General features: G+C 46.4%; 1 protein-coding gene across 2 annotated transcripts in view; it reads left to right on the top strand.

Moving 5' to 3' along the window:
* The first annotated feature begins 8,414 nt into the window (after positions 1–8,414).
* LOC135905630 (scoloptoxin SSD14-like) overlaps positions 8,415–22,669 on the top strand; it is a 136,417-nt gene continuing 122,162 nt past the window's right edge. The window contains exons 1-2 of one of the 2 annotated variants that reach the window (XM_065436589.2): positions 8,415–8,644; positions 11,324–11,442. In XM_065436589.2, the coding sequence (XP_065292661.2) occupies positions 11,339–11,442 (104 nt within the window). In that variant the 5' untranslated portion in view covers positions 8,415–8,644; positions 11,324–11,338. The remainder of the gene's footprint in view (positions 8,645–11,323; positions 11,443–22,669) is intronic. The other variant, XM_065436588.2, reaches the window with a different exon arrangement.

The raw sequence follows: 22,669 nt of genomic DNA, 5'->3' as shown, positions 1-22,669 counted from the left end.
AAAAACTGTGGTTGTGCGAATGCTGAGGACACACTTCTCTTGAGCAGTCATGTTAGACTGAGTCACTTCTCTCATGCAGTCCTGTTGGACTAATACTCTTTTTCTCAAGCAGTCATGTTAGACTGATTTAATTTCTGTAAATAAACCCATATTCCTCGTTCTCGATGAGAAGCAGTTCTTCCCTTCATCAACGTCCTCAGCGTGGATAAGTTGGACGACGGCATGCGCCAGCTACCTTCGAATTCATGCCGGACTCCAATCTTGGCAACGGATCTCGAGCGATGGGATTGAGCCCCCAATCCTGACAATATGCAGCAGTTTTGTGGCTGATACACATGGCAGCACCTTCTTCAATGCTTCTGCAAAGTTTGCTGTTTGCAGGCCCAGTCGTTCTTCTTTACGAGACGTATTTATTTCAAGCACGTATGCGGTATTAGCCCCGAGAACGAACACGAGCGGCGCTGCGAGCGCCGCTCGCGTGACGTCAGGGCACGGACTCGCGCCTGTCGTCTGCTACAGTTCGGGCGTTGTACGGGCGCTTTCTGCGGTGTTTTCGTTTGTTCGCCCTCGTTCTCTCTGCTTGTATACTTATGGTGGTCGTCTCAAATATATTTTTATGGCGTCTTCCTTTGCGAACATTTATTCAAAGAGCTAATTTCTTAGACAACAATGCAGCTCTCGAAGGCAACGCTACAGTGCCAGCCGAAGCGACGCAGACCAGCCCATTGCGGGTTTTTCATACGCGGATAGACAATCGCAAAAGCATAGCCTATAGGAATCCAGTCGTGATACCATACCTGCCGCGGTGCAACAAGTATGTCACAAAGCTGGCTATATATGACTTCTACAGCAGCTACGTTGATTTTATTCCGCTAAAACAGGTTTGCTCACGACGAGTATTTCATGGTATAATATCCAATTTTTGCATTTCCTCACAGAAACGCTCGGCAGTAGCACGGTGACTTAACTAATACTGGAGCTTAGATTCTACACGCCTCACTTGCTTCTTTAACTGCTTGTCAACATTAGGCGGTTCTTCACGTGTTTATTTCTTTTAAGCGGCGGAAATTTGAAGTAAAGTTAATGAAGGCTTACAGCTATTTACAGAGTACAAATAGTAATGTACCAATATATATTCCCTTTTCCGTGCTACACGTTCAACTCACCTCTTTAGAGCGCGTTTGTTAATGAATAATAATGCATGTTATGTTCCTCTTTTTTTGTCTATGTTACCAAGTGTATATCATTTATTTATTTCAATGCCGCAGTGTGTTTTGCATTGTTATCGTGGAAATATTTCACTGTGCTTTCATACATTGTATAACTGCAATGTTTTATGGCCACTATATAGATGTAATTTATATGGCGCTTGATGTGTTACCCCATGCAGCCATATTGTACCTAAGAGGGTGAGATTACCTCAAGCCGCGTCTGTGCGGCTTTTTCCCTCATCCACCTCCATTTACCACTCCTCTGTACATGTGTGTGTGTAAATGGAAATTAATAAATCAAATCAAATCAAACTCACTTGAGAAATTTACTGGTGCTTGTTGCTTGAGGAATATACATGACGAATCTGTTTGGCAAACTGACACAGGCTGCTCGGCCCAATTTTTTTAGTGAAGTATGCCTGCTGGACCACATAGCTGCAGCCACAAAGCAGTCGAAGCGTCAATGACTAGTTGTATGGGACATATTGAAGATATCGAAATTCCCCCTGTGGAGGGTCAGAAATCAAGTGAAAGTATATGCAAGGCTTGTGGTGCTTTCTTTATGAATGTTTGCGATTGGATTGGAGCAGACTTAAATTAGCCTGCAAGGTTCTCTTTTAAGTACCGACGAAGCGAATAGTTATCCGTTTGTATAATTAAATAACGCTGGATCGAGACATGGTGAGACAAAAGGTGCTTGAATTTTCCTTTTGTAGGCAATCTAAGCTGCGTAGTAGTAGCTCGAGAATACTTTAGCCATTCCAGTTGGCACTGTAAAAAAATGCTTTATGGTTTTAATTCGAAGTTGAAGTGAACTGATGGGTTTCGCGACCATAGCGTGCCTCGCCATACGGACAGTCGATTGCTACCGTTACGTGATCAGGGGTGTGCCATATTGTCGATAAAGGCTACTGAGGGCTACTTCCACATTTCACATTGTGTTGACAGTTAATGTGTGGGAAAAAGGACGATACTCATACTGAGGAGCTTTGCAAAATATTCTTGAGGAAGTTGCTGCGGCCCCTCTTAGCCAACTGAGCTAGGAATGTTAATTCAACAGTGGATCGACTTTTGAGGTTGTTGCATAAATCTCCATCAAGGAAGGTTCGCGGTTTGTGAATACCAGTGAATGTACTATTCCTTGCTTATGACAATGCAATAAAAATATCAAGCTGTTGGTTGAAGCATTTTTCGCACTTTCCCTGACTGCAGCTGCACTTGTAAACTTCCGACAACTTCACCTGTACTGAATTGTTTGTTTCCATTCATCACTTAAGTGTGGACATCCAGGCATGTAGCCAGATTTTTTTTTTTGAACAGGGCCTGAGGCGATTTTGATGCCAAGCAGAATGGGAAGGGGGGAAGCGCTTTTGGGCGAGTCGAGGCCGCTCGGTGCAAAAGCAATCTATGCAAAAGCACATTGCTTTTGCATCGAGCGGCCGTGGGCGAGTTAATTGTCAGGAGCAGTGGTAAGAGAGAGAAAAAGTTAAACTTCGCTAAAAGGGGCGCACTCTAGATAAAATCCAGCATCACTCAGTATGCTTCATCTTGATGAGAAACAATCTACTGATGATTATTTGCAATTGTAAGTATTTCATCTAAGTTAGTTTGCATTACTTGGGAAACACGGTACAAGTTCCCCCTATGTAAAGCTTTTACTTTGCGTATGTGTTCACGAGAAGTGACTAAAAGTACTGATAGATTGCTTCAAGAAGAACCTCTCGATGGAAGTGTGTTACCCGGTCATGCATCATACGGGCAATTCGACACGAATAGCGTTCAGGCGTATTCTAGAAAAGATTTCCATCCCTGTGACAATCTGTTGGCGTTTGTGGCGTAATCAGCACTTCTAATGACGACTTAAAGATTTTATGTACAATTTTTAAATATAAAACGCGTTATTTACACCTTGATTAGAGTGGAGATAGCGCGCGCTGACGCAGCTGTGAAGGCGCTCTCTATCAGCAGCCGTCCCCTAGCAGTGGCGCCGCAGCGGGCGCACGGAGAACTAGGCCCGAGACGCCGTTCAGGCGTGAACCAGCGGGCCGCACTCTGTGGTTTTTCATCGAGCGGCCGTGTCTGCATAATATTGCTGTGGAAGTGTTAACTTTTTAATCAAACATATTCTGCGAAGATGCGTTAGGAACTTGGTTTTGAGTTAACGTTTTTCCTGATTCAGTTATAGTATTGCAGCAAGAAACATCTTTCAGTTATAGTATTGCAGCAAGAACCATCTTAGTGGAAGCTGAGGAGATTTGGGCAGTTAAACATAATGACCGCGCAAAGCACTGATGACACCTTTTTACCTTCCCCACAGCGCACTTACACCATCTGCTCTTTCCATAAGCAAAAAAGAAAGATCAAGAGCCAATTACAGCTTCATTGACTCAGTGCGTGCTGCTTCTGAGGCAGGCATCAATCCTGGTATACGGCACTGCATGCATAGGTCTTAAATGATGCAGGTCCTATAGCCCACATTGCACCAGCTGCACATACTGCAAACAGATCACTTTGCATTGCTTAAGTATAAGGACACACAGACGCAAACATGATAGTGCTGTGTAAGGTTTCCTTGAGTGCGTCAGCGTTCTTAAGTGCTGCACGAGTGATTTATCCCCATCTAGCCGATAGGACGCCTGCAGTTGAAAGAAGTTAGTAAAGAAGTGTCGAGAACTACTAATCTGTATTCACATGCCGAGTAGAAGAGCGCACTGTCAGCTGGAACAGACGGCATGGCTGATGATGTACTTTCCATTGTTGCGCTACTAGTGTCTTTCGCTTTTGAAAGTTGTCGTTGCCGCTGTAAGCAGCGCAGAGCTCAGCCGTTAAAGTTTAGTCATCTGAGACCACATATTTCACACACGAAACACGCCGCGGTTCCCCACCCCAAGTTCCACACGGTTCATTCACCACATCACATACAACACGAAGCCAGGACTGCCATATTTTAAAATGACGCAGCGTCAAACGGAACTTAAAATTCATTTCCTTCGACAGATTTTCTCACCTGACTTCGTTGACTCGCCAGTTACGAGCTCGAAGGGCGCTCTAGGCCTACGCGTAATTCACACAACAGGCAAGTGGTGATTATCCACACTTCGGAGTTCGGAAGCTTGTCTCCATTCGTTTCGAGCACAACAATATATACACCCACCAAGCACAGACGTTGCGGCAATCTTGATTCCATTCGATGTGTTAACAGACGAACGCATTGAGACCGGCTGAACCAAGTGGGCAGCTTAGATTTGTCGGAGTCGTTCGAACTTGGCTCGGGTCCACGTCGCACTGCCAGAGCCCACTGTCGTCGGTCGTGTAGTTGTCGGCCTAGTTTCACAAGACTGTCTTTCGGCAACACTGTCGCACGTGTCATGAAGCCAAATACCTCGGGCGATTGTTGGTGTCCGCGTCTTGGCATCGGTGGCAATCATAGATAGCTGTAGGAACCCGAGGCCTCGCAGCCTCTGATTGGTGGACGCCGGTGACGCGTCTAGCCTTTGACTGGTGCACGCAGTCTTTACGTCGCCACGCATCACAGACTTTCTAGCCTCGGTATTCAGCGAAATGTTAGCGCGTCGCGACGCGTCACCCTGTTCGCGACCGACGCTTCTGACACATTTGACGTATTGGCGCGTGCCGAAGTATGCCGACCACGGAGGAAGGAAAAAGATAGGAGGGATCCTTAGGTCACGTGGGCAGCCTTGGTAAGCGAACGTTCCGTGAAGCGACAGTGTTGGAGCGACACATGACCTCTTGCGTCGAAATCACGCAGCAAAATTTGCCGATTTGAATTTGAAGATTTGCCGAAAGGTATGGATACCGGTAGTATTTATTCGGTGCGCGCTCGGCCGGCAGCTGCTAGCTGCTCACATGGAGGTCTCCATGGCTGCTCAGATCTCTGGTCACATTTTCCTCTGACTGCTTGTCCCCGCTTCGGTTGTTTCCTGCAAAGACGTGTTCCTCACTTTGGGCAAGTTTCGAGAAGTTTACAGAACAACGTCAGCGCATTTAGGCAACAGTCAGTCAGCGGCATACTTCTGCAATGTGTGCAGTGCGAAGTCGTGATAGGGAAAGCCACCTCAGGCTGCATACACGATGTCTGTGGGTGTATATGAACGCTTTCTGCTAAAGTCGTACTGCACAGGACGCATTTGTCGGTCAGGTAAGAACGCAGCTGCCAACAAACATGGTCACTGCTAAAAGACACGTACACACAAAGAAGTGTTGTACATGTGACAATCTCGCCTGCTCTTTCTTCGCTCGGTAAACCTCTTGTGTGTAACTCATTTCACCGTATTCAAGTCAATTGAGTCATAGTGTTTGTCTGCTTAATTTAAGTCTTCTGCCTTTACACTCCATATATTTCAGCCGTGCGGTGGGCACATGTACGTTGAATGAACCCTTTCTCGGGTAGCAAGTGCGTCAGCTTGTCACGACATCACTTGAATAATATGCTTATTTTTAATTACACAGTAACTCAACGTAACGGAGCAATAAGGTTGAAGTGCACACTTAAGCAATAGAGCACCACGTAGAATGAAATAAAAATAAAGGAACATACAGCATACAGAACATCAGGAAGCCGAGTATTTTATTTTTGCAATGGGGCCAAAATATTATGCCGAACAAAAGCAAATAAAGCTATCACATACTTGGTAAAAGATTATTAAACACTAAGATAGAATGATGCATTGATAAACTCAATTACAAAAATTATAACGTAGCAGACAGTAACAACCACTGTTAGCTTCTATAAGGGGACCCAAAGACACAATTTGGTGTCCAGGTAAATTACTGGGCACCAAGTGATGTAAGCATACCTGAATATATCGCAATGTAATTTGTCAACCAATCTGTTGACTAGATCAAGTGGAACTTTGTCGTATTCAAGGTTGTTTTCTAGGCTGTTCTTTGCAAACGGCAATAATAACGGAAAACAAAGTTCACCAATATTTACATAAACAAACGTTGGGCCAGTGTGTCACTGCTCTGTGTGTAAAAATAACAAAATTGTTGCACACTTGACAAGCATAGGTAAGATGACTTCGAAGAAGTTACAATATATCGTTGTGAGGCTACGGTTACAGAGAGTTGTTGTACACTGTTACACGCATAATTATACACAGTCACTGACCTTTGTATTGTGTCACTTTAGTCTGCTTTTGCCACACCCTCTCTTGGTGAAGACGGTCTGTTGTCGACCTGGCCGTGCCCCGGATTTTAGAGGTCAAAGTGCAGCTCTTGCCATCTAGTAGCACTGGAAAGTACGTTGCGCGCGAAAATTCGTCGATGCACGCGAGTGGCACCAGCGCCCCAAACGCGATTGCTTCTCAGCTGAAATTTGTTTTTCCAAATTATCGGCTGCCAAGTTACAAGTGCGGCCAAAATGCAGGTGCAGGCCTTTATTCGAGATTATATCGCATGTCCCATAAAAATTATATTGTCCCCAAGTTACGAAAAATGCCGTATCGTGATCGTTGTTTTGCTTTCCCATTTAAAATGTGGTTATCATTTTTGGGATACTTCATATACATTCAGATTTTGTTTGCGTCTGTGTTCTAACCGTATTCCCGCAAGCATGAGTCACTGGTTAATCTATGGTCTAAAGGGTAGAGCGTCGGCCTGCTGTGCTGAGGGAACCGCGTTCGAAACCTGCCGTTGGACCAACTTCTGTCAGTGAGTATATGACAGTGGCTATGTGCCACTCTTTACTTAGACTCTTTCACCTCAAGTTGGCGACTGGGTATGTACCATTGGTTATGTGCCATCCTTTAACGCACAAAGAGAAATCCATTAAAATTTATCGGGTGCTGGTGCAATCGAACCTGCGTCCTATATATTCAGTCAATATAGTCTTAATATATTGACCCCTTTGGCATCGATCCAATTGCCGCTGCCATGTTCGATCACGTGGTGACGCGTCCATTGTTTGCCTCAACTGCCTCCATTGCCTCCGCGGCTTAGCAAAACTATGTTTCGGGAGATAGATATCATAGACGGTAACTAGGCGGACGATACGCAGCTTTGGCCACAGCTTCAGAGAACATGCAAAAGCGCTTCAGAAGCTGATTAAGGTGTGTCTAAATGGCGCGAGCAGCTTACATGGTGCTTGATTTAAAAGCGAGGCTAATTATGTATTCCAGGCTATCCAGACTTTACGTTTATGAATCGAATCAGGATTAGAGCGTTTTGTTCTCCGTTCTTTATTTGGCAAATATTTTGAATCAGTGGCTTGGAACGTTTCTGACTCAGTAAAGTTCATTGGTGCGTTCCCTATCTGGTCATTTCTGGCTAATCGCTCGCGGGTGTGCCCAGTTCCGATAGATTTGTTCATGCAGCGCGCAAAGCTTGAAACGTAGCTGTTTTGTATATAGCAATATCTTGCAGCAAAGATGTACTATCACTAATACTTCACTTACCCATGTGGAGCGTCACCAACACTCAGCTTCGGCCATTCGTGCGCTATCGGTGTAAACCGTCATTTATTGTGCGTACATGGTGTGCATATATTCAAGTGTGCGCCCATTCACTTATTGACACGCTGGCGATAGAGTGAGTAAAATATTCGGTGCCAGTTTTGGTAGATGTGTGCAGATACTGCGCGCGAAACGTACAATGACCGGAAGGAGCGCTGCTTCTTTTGTTGTTGTTTAACGAGCTGTACTCACTCTTGCGGACGTACCGGGGCTGAAGCACTTTTTTTTGACGATTAGCGATACAACGCGTGCGGATGAGCAAATTTCTGTATCCTCGAAGAAAGTCGTACATCTCGAACTGCCGGTAACACGTACGGACCATCGCAGCAACGGTCCGTGAACTTGACTCACAGATTCATTGCATTCCCTAATATGCGTTTCACTTATTTTTCCAGCCAACTACTGCACACGTCTTCAATCCACATGAATGTATCCGGCATCATTGGAGCACAGTGCGTCAGCGAAAACTCAGTTGAAGTTCCAATAGCTAATCGCACAGAAGCAAGATAGAAACGCTAATGGTTTCGTATTCGTGCGCTGTCACCGAGGCGACGTGCGGTGAATCGCGGAAAGCGTCATCTTGTTTCTCTAGAACAAACTGCTCCGCAAAAAGCGTCAATATGCAGACACGCTCCAGTGGCGGACTTCACTGAGCCATTGCAAGATGGCGCAGCGTGTCCTTAGGGCATAGGGAAGTTCTACAGAAAAAGCCGGCTGCCGTACACGCCTCATACATGTGTTTCGGCCGAGGCAATGCGGTGTGCCGCTACGTCGCTTGATTGCTCTTAATGCGATTGCATTAAGTCTACATTCGTCATGCGATTGGTTCAGCAGGAATTCCTCTTTATTTTCATCACCACCAATATGCCCAAACTAATAGAGGGTATGAGCCATGATTTGAGGCCACAACAAGAACAGCAACCCGTCCAGGATCTGGCAGGAGCTCGGCGCTTTTCCGAGGCAAGGATTTTTTTGTCTAACCTTGAGCACGTCACCCTGTAACTGTATTTCTTGCGCCGTTTGGGACATTTCTTAGAAAATGAAAACAACGGTAGCGTACCTGTTGCTAGCGAAAGTCGTCTGACATAATTACTGCAAAATGGCAGCCAGATAGAGCGTGGCTCTGCTACTCGCGTTCTTTGCGTTGACTTCGGCTTCTTCGTGTCGTTCTGGCAGCCTTTCCAGCAAGATATTCGTTTTGAGGGAATGGTTATTTATACCTATATCCCTCTGCGTCGTACAGCAGTAAGCGGATTACTGATCTATCCGTGTTGCACAACTTCCCAGCAGATTTTCTCATCACCGCCTGCACTAGTTTACCTCACGTGCTCCTGTATAAATATACGGGAACGCAGAAACCGTTTTTCTCTGTATCCATTGCACCAATTTAAATGTGGCTCATGGCATTAACATTAATAATAAAATCTACCAACTATTACCATCACTTGTTCACAAGGACATTCTGAGGTGATGGATATTTGGCGTAATTAAAGGGTGCGAAAAAGAATTCCTCAAGGACACTTAAGACTGCTTACGTGTGGGAATGCGAAAGCATTACAGTAGGTTTGGTGAAATCTTCTGAATTGAGCTAGTGACGTACGGGAAGTAGCGCGCAAATTTTACACACTCGTGACGTGGGGCCACCTCCCCATAGGCTGCGCCGTCACGTGCCCGATTACGCGCGCACTAGGCCACACCTTTAGTTAGCCAGATGGTGCTACGTGACGTGTGGAATGACGCAAGCACTAGGCACAACTTTAGTAAGCCGCAACCGTGGAGTTACCGTGGCGTCTGGGAAGCGTGCTCGTCCCGCAGACCCAGGTTCAACTGCCACGCAGACCGCACCGTAAGAATCTTTTTTTTCCAAGCCATAAATTTACTTTGTATACAGGAACCTCGCTGACAAATTCGACGTCTATCCGAGCCCTTTTGACGTGTTTTTTACTCTTGCGCCGTCGGATACTTTTGTTACCGTCGCTCGGACACGCCGCCGACGACGCCAGATTTTCGCGTAGTAGAGCGTGTAATGCTTTTGCATTAAAAACAGGCAAGACGCAGTGCTTGTCCCGTTTCTACCCTTTCATTTTGTACCACGTCTGTATTTGCGCTCTTTATTCACCACATTTTTTTTCTTAATGCAGCTATAATTTTTTTACAACAAAATTCAAAAATTGCGAAATTTAAGAAAACGTCAAGGGCGAAGTCGGCAACTTTGTAACTCAGCAATAAAAGACGATATCACGATTCCGTATGTTGCAACTATGACACATCTAAAGTGAACAAAAATGGGGAGACGCTTAATCTTCGTCTTTAAGAATGGAACACAATAGCACTAAAAGGCCCCTACCTGCTTCTCACGCTTCCTGGCAACTGTAGCTTATGCAACCGTAATCTTTACTGGGAAACGCTTACACCGAAAGCTGCGCACGAAGGCGAGCTTTCTGGTTCTTTTTTCTTCCTCCGCATGGACAACGCTGCCACTGCCGCCGCTGCGCGGAGGCGAACGCCATCTGGTAGTGCTGCAAGGAACCGAGCGGAGCACGGGGTGCGAGCCGCGTTGTTATTGGCGGAAAATTTCCGCTCGCGGACAGCGCACGGCCAACGCCGGCGACGCCGTGCTTTCTGTATTATGTATTATTCTCCTCTCCGAAACATACTATTAGTCTATAAGTATAGCTTTTGCAGGATCATTTGTAGGCGTTGCAAAAAATTCACGTTATCTGTAAATTTAATACAAAAATTGGCCGCTTTGCATGCTCCAGCAGACGCAGGTAACAAAACTGCGATATATGTATTTGGTGCACAGCTGCTGATTTGTGCAGTTTGTGCTTGTGCTTTGTTCAACCCACCGATTAGCTGCGACGCGCAGTCGCTGAGTGGTTATGGCGGGAAGGCTACTAAGCTCGAGGTCACGGGTTCGATCCTGACTGCCATAGCCACATTTTTGGTAGCACAGCAATGCGAAAAAAAAACACGCTCGTCTGCTTAGATTTAGACCGACGTTAAAAAAATAGCAGGTGGTCAAACTTAATCCGGTGTCCCCAACTACGACGTGTCTCATAATCATGTCGTGGTTCTGGCACGTTAGGCCATATATTATTATTTAGATTTTAAACAGCCATTTTCGGTAACTTCTAAAAAAAAAGCTTTGCGGCTGAAACTGCAATTCCTCTGGCTAGAGTCAATGGAAATCTGATCTGTTTCTTGAATGCAACAAATTGCATTAAAGTCGGTTCAGCAATTGTCGAATAAGAGCATTTCTGCGCTTTTCGCACATTTGTATACGTGGAATCCGAGTTGGCCATAAGGTAGCGTTTTCTCTCAAAAACTTATGTAAGTTGCGTGTTAATGGCATGCACGCTTCCACTGAAATTGTGAATTTTCTGTTTCTTCCTGAAATTACCACAACCGAATCACAAAGTAAAGCGTCTGATAGAACCATTCAAGAACCAAACCGACGACGATAGGCGGAAAAAAGAGAGGCCAAGAAGCAGTTTAGTTGCACAACGACATAAGTGGGTCAGTTAGCCACTACGATTTATAACTATGCTAAATATATAGAAAAGCTATATTCCTTGCTAGAAAACAGCAAAATTCATATATTCGGGCTTGAGAGAATTCGTTTTCTCGCCATTTCAGGAGCCTTAGATCGCCATGAATGCCCCACAGGAGCCACCGACCAAGCAGAGCAGTGTAAAGAAGGAATCGACTGGACAGAAGGACTCGAGCGAGACCCTTAACCTGCCTCCGCCTCCAAGGTTAGAGCGCAGATGGCCCTCCTCACTACGCTTCGGTCTGCAGTGTCTGTGAATTGCCCTTATTTCTTGATTGATGCGCAATCGCAAAACAGCCCATTGGGGAAAAAGGTCGGCGTCTGTAGTCTGTAGCCATGAAACGGCAGCTAAAGTCCCATTAGCTGCGACGCCGCGGCACGTGCACGTTTCGACAGCGCAGAGGGAGGAAAAGGGAACACCTGCTGCAGCAATAGCGCGCCAGGTGTTGCGTGAGGGGAGAGGGCATCGCCGCGTCACCCTCGCTCTCACACTCGCTAGCCTGCGTTGCCCACGCGTTCCCAGTCCGCGCAAGCCCTCGCCCTCGTTCGAACTGCACCTCGGTAAGGCCAAATCAAAACGCGCCAAGCGTCTCAACGCGCTCGCTTGCCCGCGAAGAGTTCATATGTAGAAGGAACACCACTCAGCGGTGTTCAATAGGACATTAATGCTTTCGCATTCACAACTCATCAAAAGTGCTTAGGTGTCCTCGGATTTATTTATTTAGGTGTTTATTTATTTACATTTATTTCCGTAAGTTTCAAAGACAATATGAAGTTCGAGAAAGGAGCAGGCATTGTATAAATTCACATGTGTTAACACGTATGGCACAGAGTTGCCTCAGAAACTGCAACGAATATTTAGCACACACGAAAAGCAAGGACTGCATCACAACCATAAGAAAAAGCACCTTGCACAGATAAAAAGCAATACAACCACGTGTGAATGTTAATACATGGAGCTGCTTCTTCAGGTGGTTTATTTCAGGGTATTAAGACGGTTCTTGAATAACGTATTTCCTCCTAAAGAAAATTAAAAAAAGGCACGCAAGTTTGATATTGTAAGAATGGAAGCGTTTCTGTCGTTCCATTTCTTGCTGTAAAAGGGAATGAAGGAATTGGAGAACTGATTTGTTTTCCTCAAAGGAGAATGAACTTGGTAGCGATGATCAGCACACGATGCAGGACGGCTCAGAGGTCACGAATCTTCACTGTTAGGATGAACTTTATGGACAGACAAAAACAGCGTGCCTCCGAATTTAAGCTTTTTCGACAACTGTATTCTCTGCTTACTTCTTAAATAAAGAGATGTTGATCCATAAATATTTTCACACACAACGGTTAAATTTATTAAGTTTCGTTTTCCTTCCTGTTTGGCTGTTGCCTTGGCTCTTTCCCTTTGTAGATCGCTTAATTTCTCAACTTCTTGCGACGCTTGTTTCCAGTTGCCAATATTGCACGAAAATTGCTGTGCAATTAGGGAAAAGCCACACGAGGTAACAGGTGACAGTCATATTGCTCATGAGTTTAACGGTTATAGTGGGGTCTGATGATAGACGCTCTTTCGCATTATTTTGTTTTCCACCTTATGCAACTCATATCGCAGGTATATGCTTCCGAAGATATGCCAGCATCGCGGCGAGCCATCACTCGAGGTAATAATGACGCAAAAGGGAAAGTTAAACTCAACCGGCGTTTTCGCCGGCCGAAAATCATCGAGCATAAAGACCACCTGACTGCGAACCAAATCCCTTTCCTGGTTCCTGAATCAGTCCAAACAAAGAAGGCTGAACTAACGAAGCAACAGCGATGCGCGTGATTGTTGAATAGATGGTGACTATTGAACTGATCTCGGGTCAATCGCGCCTTCATCGAATCGATGAGAAAACTGGCCTTGACACCCCAGGAGATGCCGATAACTCCCGCCATCCAAAAAGAGTGAAAAAAAAGACGACCATTCCATACTGTGAAGATGGAATGGCCGCGAGGGCTGACGACAGTCAAAGCTCTCAAACGAAAAGCCAAAATGCTTCACATCCGCCGCGGGTCGGCCCGAAAGTAGTGCAATGCCGGGCCGACCCGCAGCAAAGGTGAAGCAGGCGTTAAGCACCCCCATACGTGGGCCGATCCCAACGGTAGTGCAATGCCGGGCCGACCGGCGGCGAAGGTGAAGCTGTAAGAGTTGAGGAGGACGTCGGGATGAAAAACTTGGGAGGTTTATTTACATTATTTAGAGTGAGAGTCAATTAACAGTCTTAGAGTAACTACGGGCCGGCAGCAACTCGGACGCTGCGGCCCGCGGCAAGAAGCTCGAAAGGGATGACTCGAGGAATGCTCTAGGAATGCTCCAGGAATGCCCTTCGGTGTCTCGAAAACACGTCACGTTCAGCCAATGGGCGAGCCCGCTCAGATGACGCCATTTTCGGCCAATCGGCGAGCCCGCTCAAGTGTTGTCATTTTCGGCCAATGGTAGGCGCCCGTGCGATGGTGTCATACCCGGCGAAGGGAGTCGCCGCTGGGTCCCCAATTGTCCGAGGGCTTACTTCTCCCTGCGGTCTTGCCTTGCTGACTTGCAATGCGCCGTCACAATAGCCAGGTGGGGGCGGCGCTGCCAGGCCATCGCGGTGCATTACAGCCGTCTTGCTTCGGGACTCACGTTACCTGGAACAGCGCCAGGCTCTCGCTTCACTTTGGGGAATAGTCAAGCAGTGAATAGCTCCACCTGGTGCACACGAAGTGGGGGCCGCCAACTTGTTTGCACGTGCGCGCCCCTGGAATGTGGTACCCGTGCTTCTGCGCTCCTTAATTAGCTGTGGTGCGATTCTATGTGGTCTGGTGAACTCGAAGTAGGCTCAAGAAACGGCGCCGTATCTAGCAAAGCAGGCGTTGACACCTCCACACACGTGGGTCCATCCCGGAGATAGTGAAATGCCAGGCCGAGCTGGGGCGGACGTGAAGCAGGCGTTAAAAGGCCCCTGAAACAGTTCGAAGAAATTTAGCAGACGGGTAGGGTGCAGCTAAAGTTAATCATTCGCACCACAATTTGTGTGAATCGTCTCATATTAAGAGAGCTACGGACGATTACAAGTTACCCTCCGCCATAGCCATGCATTTTCTCCTCAACTCGTTCGCCGAGTGATCGGGGCCAAGCTCCGCCTTCACTGGCTCTGCGTCACGATGGCACGTCGTGTCATCTACTTCCGGTTCTCTAGGAGCGAGCGCGCGAAGCCTCTCCAAGCTCGCCGGCAGCTGCTTGGCAGTCGACCGCAAGCGAGAGCTATCGAAGCAGCATGCGTTGCGAGCATTCTGTCGCAGCGCCGAACGTGTCTGGTATTCCAGTAACCACAGGCGAGCTGGGCATTTCGACGGAACAGTGCAGGCATAAACTAAAGCTTATGAAGCAACTTTAGCGTAGACTTACGTGAGCGGCCTGATCGGTCTGCACGGTCCATCCACCTGTTCGCGCAGAGCTTAACCAGCCAAACAAAGGTCTAATATTGCTCTAACCAAGTGTAAAACATTTTAAACATTTGCAAAAACAGCATGTTAACGATTACGCTCCCGCGAAAAATACACACCAGCAGCAAAGAAGAATACACTTCGTTACTCCTACTGTGTTTCGTTGAGCTCTGTGCAACCAGGTGGCTGCACCGTGCAGATAATTCACGTTTGAGCTTCTCTGCTCGAGCATCCCGTGAAATGGCACGGTCAAGTGGCCAGGCGGTTACCCGAATACCAGACCCGCGAAACCCAATTGCGGTAGTAATCCTCCGTTGTAAAGGGACGGTTACAAACGCGCATATTCTGGTGCCGATCGGATTGCGACGGTCAGATGCGCTGCAGCCACTCCGCTCGTGTGCTGCCTTGCAGGGGGACACGATCTCGCAGCTTGAAATATTGCCAGTCACTACGCTTGCAGCCCACAACGCAAGAAAGGCGATTCACGGAGCTCACGAAAAGACAGACCGACACTGACCGCGGAGCTCTCGTCAGTACGAAGCACGCAACACAAGCAAGCCACACTTGTGTGCCGGAAGCGCTTACGCGTAGTGAGAAATTGTTCTTGTGCATTCTCTTTCTATTACTTTCTTTTTACAGAAATAAATTAACCAACATTCAAACTATTACGAACATCATTTGTTCACCATAAAGGTGGAAAAATTATCGATGACGCGCCCTGGGCATCCAATCGGATAGCTCGCCCTACTGACATCAATTGGGTGATATAGGTCGTATGGGTAGGGGCGGCTGAAAATTCCGCCGAGCTGGGTGCTGCGATCGGCAGACATGTACATTTTTATAACCTTATAATGAATCACATGCTTTACGCGCAGCATTTAGATGCGTCAGTTATTGATTAGAAGGACCTACTCTAACGACTCAGTACGTTTATACAAAATCGTCAAAATCGTTTCAGGGCCCCTTTAAGCACTCCCCATACGTGGGCCTATCCCGAAGTTTTCGAAGGGCACGTTACAGGTTCCCGAGCCCACAGGTTTATGTGCCATTGAGCTTGGACCCTTTATGCACTATCACGACGATCGGCCCACGTGATGATTTTTTCTTTTGACGGACGCCGAGGACACTACGGAATGTTAGTCATATACAGCGTTCGCTGTAAAAGGCAGGAAAATGTGGACCGATGAACAGATTGAGTTGTCGGCGCTTCAGGAATGTGTGTGCGGTGTGGTGGCGTGGGCGGGGATGGGGAGGGGTATGCCGCTTAAATTTACCGCTTAAGTTTGCCGCTTAAGTTTGCCGCTGAAATGCCGCTTACATAGGGCGCAGCCACCCCCCCCCCCCCCCCCCCTAGGCACGTGCCTGTTGTGTAATAACTAGAAAGTTTGCGTTTACTCATCATTTATTTGCTTAGTACTTGAAGACAGTCATATACCTAGCACCAGGTCGTTTTCTTCCGGGGCTGAATTCACATAGCTTTTCGTTCGTAAGTGTTCTTGGCCATTGGCTGGCTCGCTTCTCTAATAATATGGTAAGCATCATGATTGACTGGAATTCACTCTTACATAAAATCCTCGATAAGGGCTTTTTTTGAATGCGGTACCTGCTCTTAAACCAAGTCATCTTCACCGTCATTTTATTTTAGGACCACTGCTGAACAAACTTCTCTTGCAGCAGCCTGCTGTTACCCATTATTTCTTGCGCTAGCTACATTCTATTGCTGTAAATTTTCTAACCTTCTGACACCATCTACAATTCTCTGGGATCCAGAACTGCGTTTATCTTGCCTTCGTGCTCGGTCTCCTATAGTCTAATACACCTAATGTTTATCTGCTCCACGCATTACGTCGAAGGTAGCCATTCCCAACTGTTCTCGTTCCATAAGGCTAATCTTGGACTCCGAGGCAAGAACATCAGTGCAATGACTCTCACGAAAGTGATGCCAATCGTCGCTTATTGCGTGCCACTTTCAAGTTAGGTCTGAGCTGACAGCAACTTTGTCGTCACTCCCTTCCTGGGGAACGAGGTCACCACTACGCGACGCTCCATGGAAAGCATCTCTAAAAGCTACATTTAGCGTTTCTTACTCAGCACTCATTGAAAGCCTACCATTCAAGGCATTATGCATAGGGCTCAGTGGGGAAATCGGGAAGCTTAGGATATAAACAATTGTAGTTTGCACATTGGAGACTGCTGTTTTGAGTATTATAAGACACTCGTCGTACAATCAATGGACCTCATCGACCGCTGATTGCTCTGCGTGCGTTTGTTTGCTGTATTAGTTGCGACAGTTTTTCGTTCCTCTTATGGGGCGTTGGCAAAGTCACGCCTACGTTTAACTTCTTTGCCAGTGACTGTTGTTCACCGTCTTACCATTGCTGCAAAATTAACGCTCGGCGCAAAACGAGCCCAACACATATGCACAGTAGCACACTTTACTATACTATATAATAAAGCACACTCTATTCAAAATTTCCTTGTAGCTGTTGCCGGCTGCATAGCGAAAGACTTCGGTTATGATCAGATTACACGCGCGACGCGAATCGTGTCCCACATTCTGGAAAATTCACGAGCGCCAGCGATCACGCTGGAAAATATGACGAGTCACGTATAACTAGCCGCCGTATTTGACTCATAGATCAGTACCCGTATTCGCAGAAAGCTCTTACGCTAAAATTGTTTGAAAAAGCACATTCTAGCCCATGCTGATGCTAGACATATTAGGTAAGGTGTCTGACTAATGCTTTCGAACATACGATCGAAAAACGGTGAATTAGGCCCCAGATTTTGACGACCAACCACTGTGCTCTCCGCTGAAATTATGGTTTGACTTTCTTTCAGGGCCCAAGTTCACCCTATATAAACCTGCAAGTGCCGACGAAAAATCCCCAAAAAGCGTTCATGAATTGACATTTTATTTAATTGCACGTATGGACAGCTAATGTTTTGCATGTATGAAATATACATAACATGGAGGCAGTAAGTGTAACACAAATGTAAATCGAGGAGGCACCGGCGAAAGGTTCCGTCCATCTCATTTAGTCCAGTGCAGCGCCGTATGAAAATTATTGTCATAGTCGGCGACATCAGAGTCACTGTATCAGACCACTAAAACGCTGTAATCACTGTTAACGCAATCATGCAGAAGCAAATGATCTTCGGCGCTTGACGACTCAATCAATGAGAGCCGCGCTTTCGCTATAGACCGTTTCATCGGGCGAGGAGGATAGGGCGCGCGGAGAGCCTTTCCTCCTCTCTGGCTTGGGCGATCCGGCGCAGCGCTGCTTGAAAGTATTGCTGTCGCGTGCTGCGGAACGATTTCGAGATGTTTTAGATCGTACTTTGTGAAATTTACGCCATGTTCGTTCATACTAGGTCGTCAGGGAAGCCTTTCGGTGCATCAGTAACTATACTGTAGGCAGAAATATGTCTTGGGGGCGCAAAAATGTGACGCGCATAATCAGCCGCGGTGTACGCGCATTATCAGTCGCGGTGCGTGCATGTGTTGTTTGCTACTTTGCTTATATCGATTTTAATTCAACAAAGAAAACCGGCGTCCCTGTATTACCAGCATTAAATTGCAAATCAGCTCACTGTCTGATCGATTGGCGTAGGGAGTAAAACATAAGAGAGCATGCTCGTGCACGGCCAACCTAAGGCAACCACGAAACATCTGAGCGGCAGGCGCTATCAAATATTTGTGATACACTGGCATCGTTCTCACGCATTTCAAGTCTAGTATGATTGAAATTACCATATGTCTACGCTAGCCTTGCTGCATGAGGCCCATGACGCTGCTCAACACAGCGATCACTGCGGTTGGTGAGCCAGCGCGATACATATATAATCTGTGTGCTTCGGCCTTGCATTTTTGGCCTGTATACAGCCATAATATATGAGAAGGTTCGCATAAAAAGAACGCGATGGCTATTTTTCGCAAAATTTCTGTAATACGTGTGAGCGCGTTGTAGAGAACTGAACGAACATAACCGAAAATAAAACTCGGTTATCATCCTCTGCTTCAAATAAAGGTTTCATCATCCTCTTTCTCTAAAAGGCAAGAGAAAAAGGGCTAACGCCGCACAACGCTCATAAATATATAACCGCTGATGCCGTATGCTTGGACCATGCGCTATATAGAACAAAGATAGCTGTAATCCAGCACCTACTGCTGCTTAGGACGCTCGCGCAGTTCGGAAATGGTCGCTTTATTGGACAAGCTTAATTCGGACTCTAAGGTATGCTGCTATTACTAGCCAAAAATATTTATTATTGGGTGGAAACCTCATCCATCCAACCAAGTAGCCACGCAATGTAACCTGCAGCGTACAGTTCGAAGTCTTGTCAAAGTATAACAGCACAGCTCCTATCGTAGCAGAACGGTACCCACGCGGTTACGATCGTCGCGTATGTTTCATAGCTCATAAACGGCAGCTTAGAAATAGAGGATAATACTTCAATAAGGTCATATTAGTGATTGGACCATTCTGAATACACAATTGATCTCCGAGGCTAATTGTAGGCTCAAAAATGCGCGCGCCCATCGCGCTGCGTGTTCCGTCCACCTCAACGCCAGCAGAAATTCCGGCCATGACGCCTTAAACCACTTCAGCACGTCTCAAAGAACCGTTTACCACGTAGAAGACGCATGTCATACTAAACAGACCGCACGACCGCGAAAACAAACGCCAGAACCTACCGATGAGCGTATACCTGCCATGCAAAAGACCGCTTTCACTCAAGCCAGTATGGCGCTGCTCATAGGCGGCGCCACTGCGTTCACAATATGGCGGCGCCTACGAAAAAACGGTCTATAGGCATGGCAAAATGCGAAAGGTAGGCGCAGTTTTATAGACGAAGCATTTCTTAGCGAGTCACCACCACTCGTCCGTTTCGTGTTTAGCCCCTTTAGCCGATCCCAGAGACTGAGCAGTCTAAAAATGTGCCCCGGTATGTTACTGGAAGCACTGGCCGCTCAGATGTTACTAGTATAATGCTATATATGCGTACATCTATACATTATGTTTAATAAGTAAGCGTAAATAAAATTGTCCGAAAGCACGATTCGAAACGAGGACCCCTAGCACAGCAGTCTGATGCTCTAACAATTAGACTGCGGATGCACTTTTTATTTCTTTATTGCATTGAAATATAAGTACTTTTTATTGAAAGTTTTTTCTTTATTGCATTGCATTTGGACGCACACACGAAAAACAAGGGGACACATGATAGACAACGCAATGAAAGTTTTAAAAATCCGGCGAACAAAGACAAGCGCCTAGATGCGAATTCCACTTATCAGGCGGAATAGAATATCGTTAGGCATTTCTCGCGCGCAAGCCAGCGTGTAGAGACATTTGTCGCGTTTTATTCCAATATCAATTACAAGGTACATTGCGTATTTCGCTTAGCGCACTGAAGAACAGAAAAAACACATTTTACGCTTATCGCTGTACTGTTCTTGGTAAAAATTTGCAGAATGATAGCATTTTGGAGTCCACGTCGCTCAGTGTAAACCTTGGCACATTTAATTGCTTGGTCTTTAACAAAGCAGTCTAAATTTGCATTCGCCTATTGGCATGGGAGCTGCTGCCGCGTTGGCGCAAGCATAAACTTCATCTGCCGTCTACCGGCCGCTGCAGAAAGCAGCGTTTCAGGAAGGGCTGCCGCACGTTGCAGGAGTGGTCAACAAGCGGCAACCCTCGCGGACCAGTTGCTTTCTGCAGTTGCCAGCATGTGGCGAAACAATTTTTTGCTTGCATATTCTTGCACGTTTATTTATTACGCATACTTTGTTGAAAATGACAGGCTTACGAAGCCGTTTGATGCCACACGGACGAAAGTTTAGGCAAATCCATGTACTACCCGTCATTACCATGCTGGCTGAACCGTTCACCTTGCCGCTTCAACAGCGCCAAAGTTCCGTCAAGTCAGAAACTAGAGTTAAGGTATAGGCTCCCTTTCGGGAAACCGAGTGGCGCCACTGCTCTCCGAGTGCCGCTCGCACCACCTCAACGATTCTAGCGCCGCTATTCGATGAACGCCATCACGTGGCCAAATCTGGCTCCACCGCGCTGCAGAGAACATCGCTACTAGATACTTTTCAGTTGTAAAACTCCGCCTGGGAGCGGCGCGAGAAGGTGACCCTCTGCAGTCTCCTCTCGCGAGGTGGCGCTGCCCCCATGGTTGGCCTAAAGCCCCTTTAGGTTGGCCCGGTTGGCTGCGGAAGCTTTCCCAAAGCAGCAGCGCGCCGCCGACTCAAATGCCACAATTTTTTTTGTTTGCTGCACTTCGTGGCGCTAAATATCCAAAGAATAGCCTTTTTACATTGTGCACTCTGTAAAAAGCAGCTAATAGGTGAATGAAGAGGACAGTGAGGCTTTTCGTTAGTGGCATGTTTTATGTACACATGAAAAAAAGAATAGGACCAGTACAACGCCGGATTGATGAATCTAAGCATTATGCATCGATATTCACAAAAGACGCGCTTTCTTGGTTGCAACAGCTACCTTGTGACTGCTTTCTAGTTGACAGTTTGTATCCCCGGAGTAAAACTGCATCCGCATAACAATGAAGAAATTCAGTACTTCGCACGTGAACGCGAACATATGCGCTGCACAACCAAGAAGAGGGAGGCAGCACCCTCTAGGTAATCTAAAACCTTCAAAATATCTCTCCGCAAAGGCCTGCCTCATCCAGGGAAGCCGACACACTTTTGTTAGCAGTCTTTATAAAGCCCAGCATCTTTGACGTCAGGTGCTTTAAGGAACCTTGCTTGAGACTTCTGCACTCAAGTAACTGTCGCAGCCCACTGCTGGGGTTTCAAAGCTTATGTCCGTTATGAATAGATCACATGGGGGCGCCCTTTGTGACTTTACGAATAACATATCCGCACAGGTAATAAACAACATTGTCCCCTATGTTCATTGCTCATTGCTATGCTCATTGCAAGCACATTCTGGTGAGCTGCTTCGCTCCAGGCAACTTATCAACGTCGCCTCAATGGCATTGCGAAGACTACTTTTTGTACTTGCAGGCTTCTCTCGTCTGCTTGAATGTGTCGTTGATGCCGACGAGCAAAGGTCCTGGCACACCGTCCACGCTACCACGTAGCGCTGTTTTAACAGGTGTATACAGGCTTAGAAGGCGGAATATCTGCGTGAAGTTGGTTATAGTAGGATGGGACTCATCTCAACCGAAGGAACGCACTAGTCTAATGTATTGCTGAAAAAAACATGTGAGGGAATTTCCTAGCAAAACAGTGCAATGTGAATGTAGCACAACAAATGTGAACAGTGTGCCTTACCTCCAGTGGATCTTGATGTAACTTAGCTGTCGAAACATAGAGCGCACCTGGACGCGGCAGATCATCGACAATGTCTAACGTCGACATCAGAGTTACTCGCAGCGACTTTGTCGTTTGTTGTGATGCAAAAAGCTTCAGGTTCTTTTTAATTGCATTCTGTTCTGTCAAGTTCAGCAGTTCCAAAAAATCTTTGATGACCTGACATGATTAGTATAACAATTTTATATCCCTTAGGAAATGCGCACGAAGTTCAAAGGTGGTGGTCTGGTACACTATTTTGACGTAGAATGCTAGTACTAGATTACTGGCTTACACTTCACTCATCCGACCGAAACTGGAATATGCATGCATTGTGTGGGATCCCTATAAGAAAATTAACATTAACACTTTAGAGATGGTCCAACGTAAAGCTGTCAGGTTTATTTTTTCTAAATATAGACTGAGTGACTCTCCTACTAGCCTAATGATTCACAATAATATCCAAACGCTACAACTACGCAGGAAAATACAACGACTGAAATTTCTTTTCTTGCTTAAAAACAACTGTTTGTCCCTCCAGCCACAGGCTTATGTTAAACCACTTACAGCGCGCCGAACACGGCATCGTCACGCTGATTCTTTGACGCCTTATAACACCCGAACTAACCTTTTCAAGTTTTCATTCTTCCCT

Source organism: Dermacentor albipictus, chromosome 1 (genome assembly GCF_038994185.2).
Source record: "Dermacentor albipictus isolate Rhodes 1998 colony chromosome 1, USDA_Dalb.pri_finalv2, whole genome shotgun sequence".
NCBI lineage: Eukaryota > Metazoa > Arthropoda > Arachnida > Ixodida > Ixodidae > Dermacentor > Dermacentor albipictus.
Note: the sequence above shows the minus strand (reverse complement) of the source record. Positions and strands in the feature narration are given on the sequence as shown.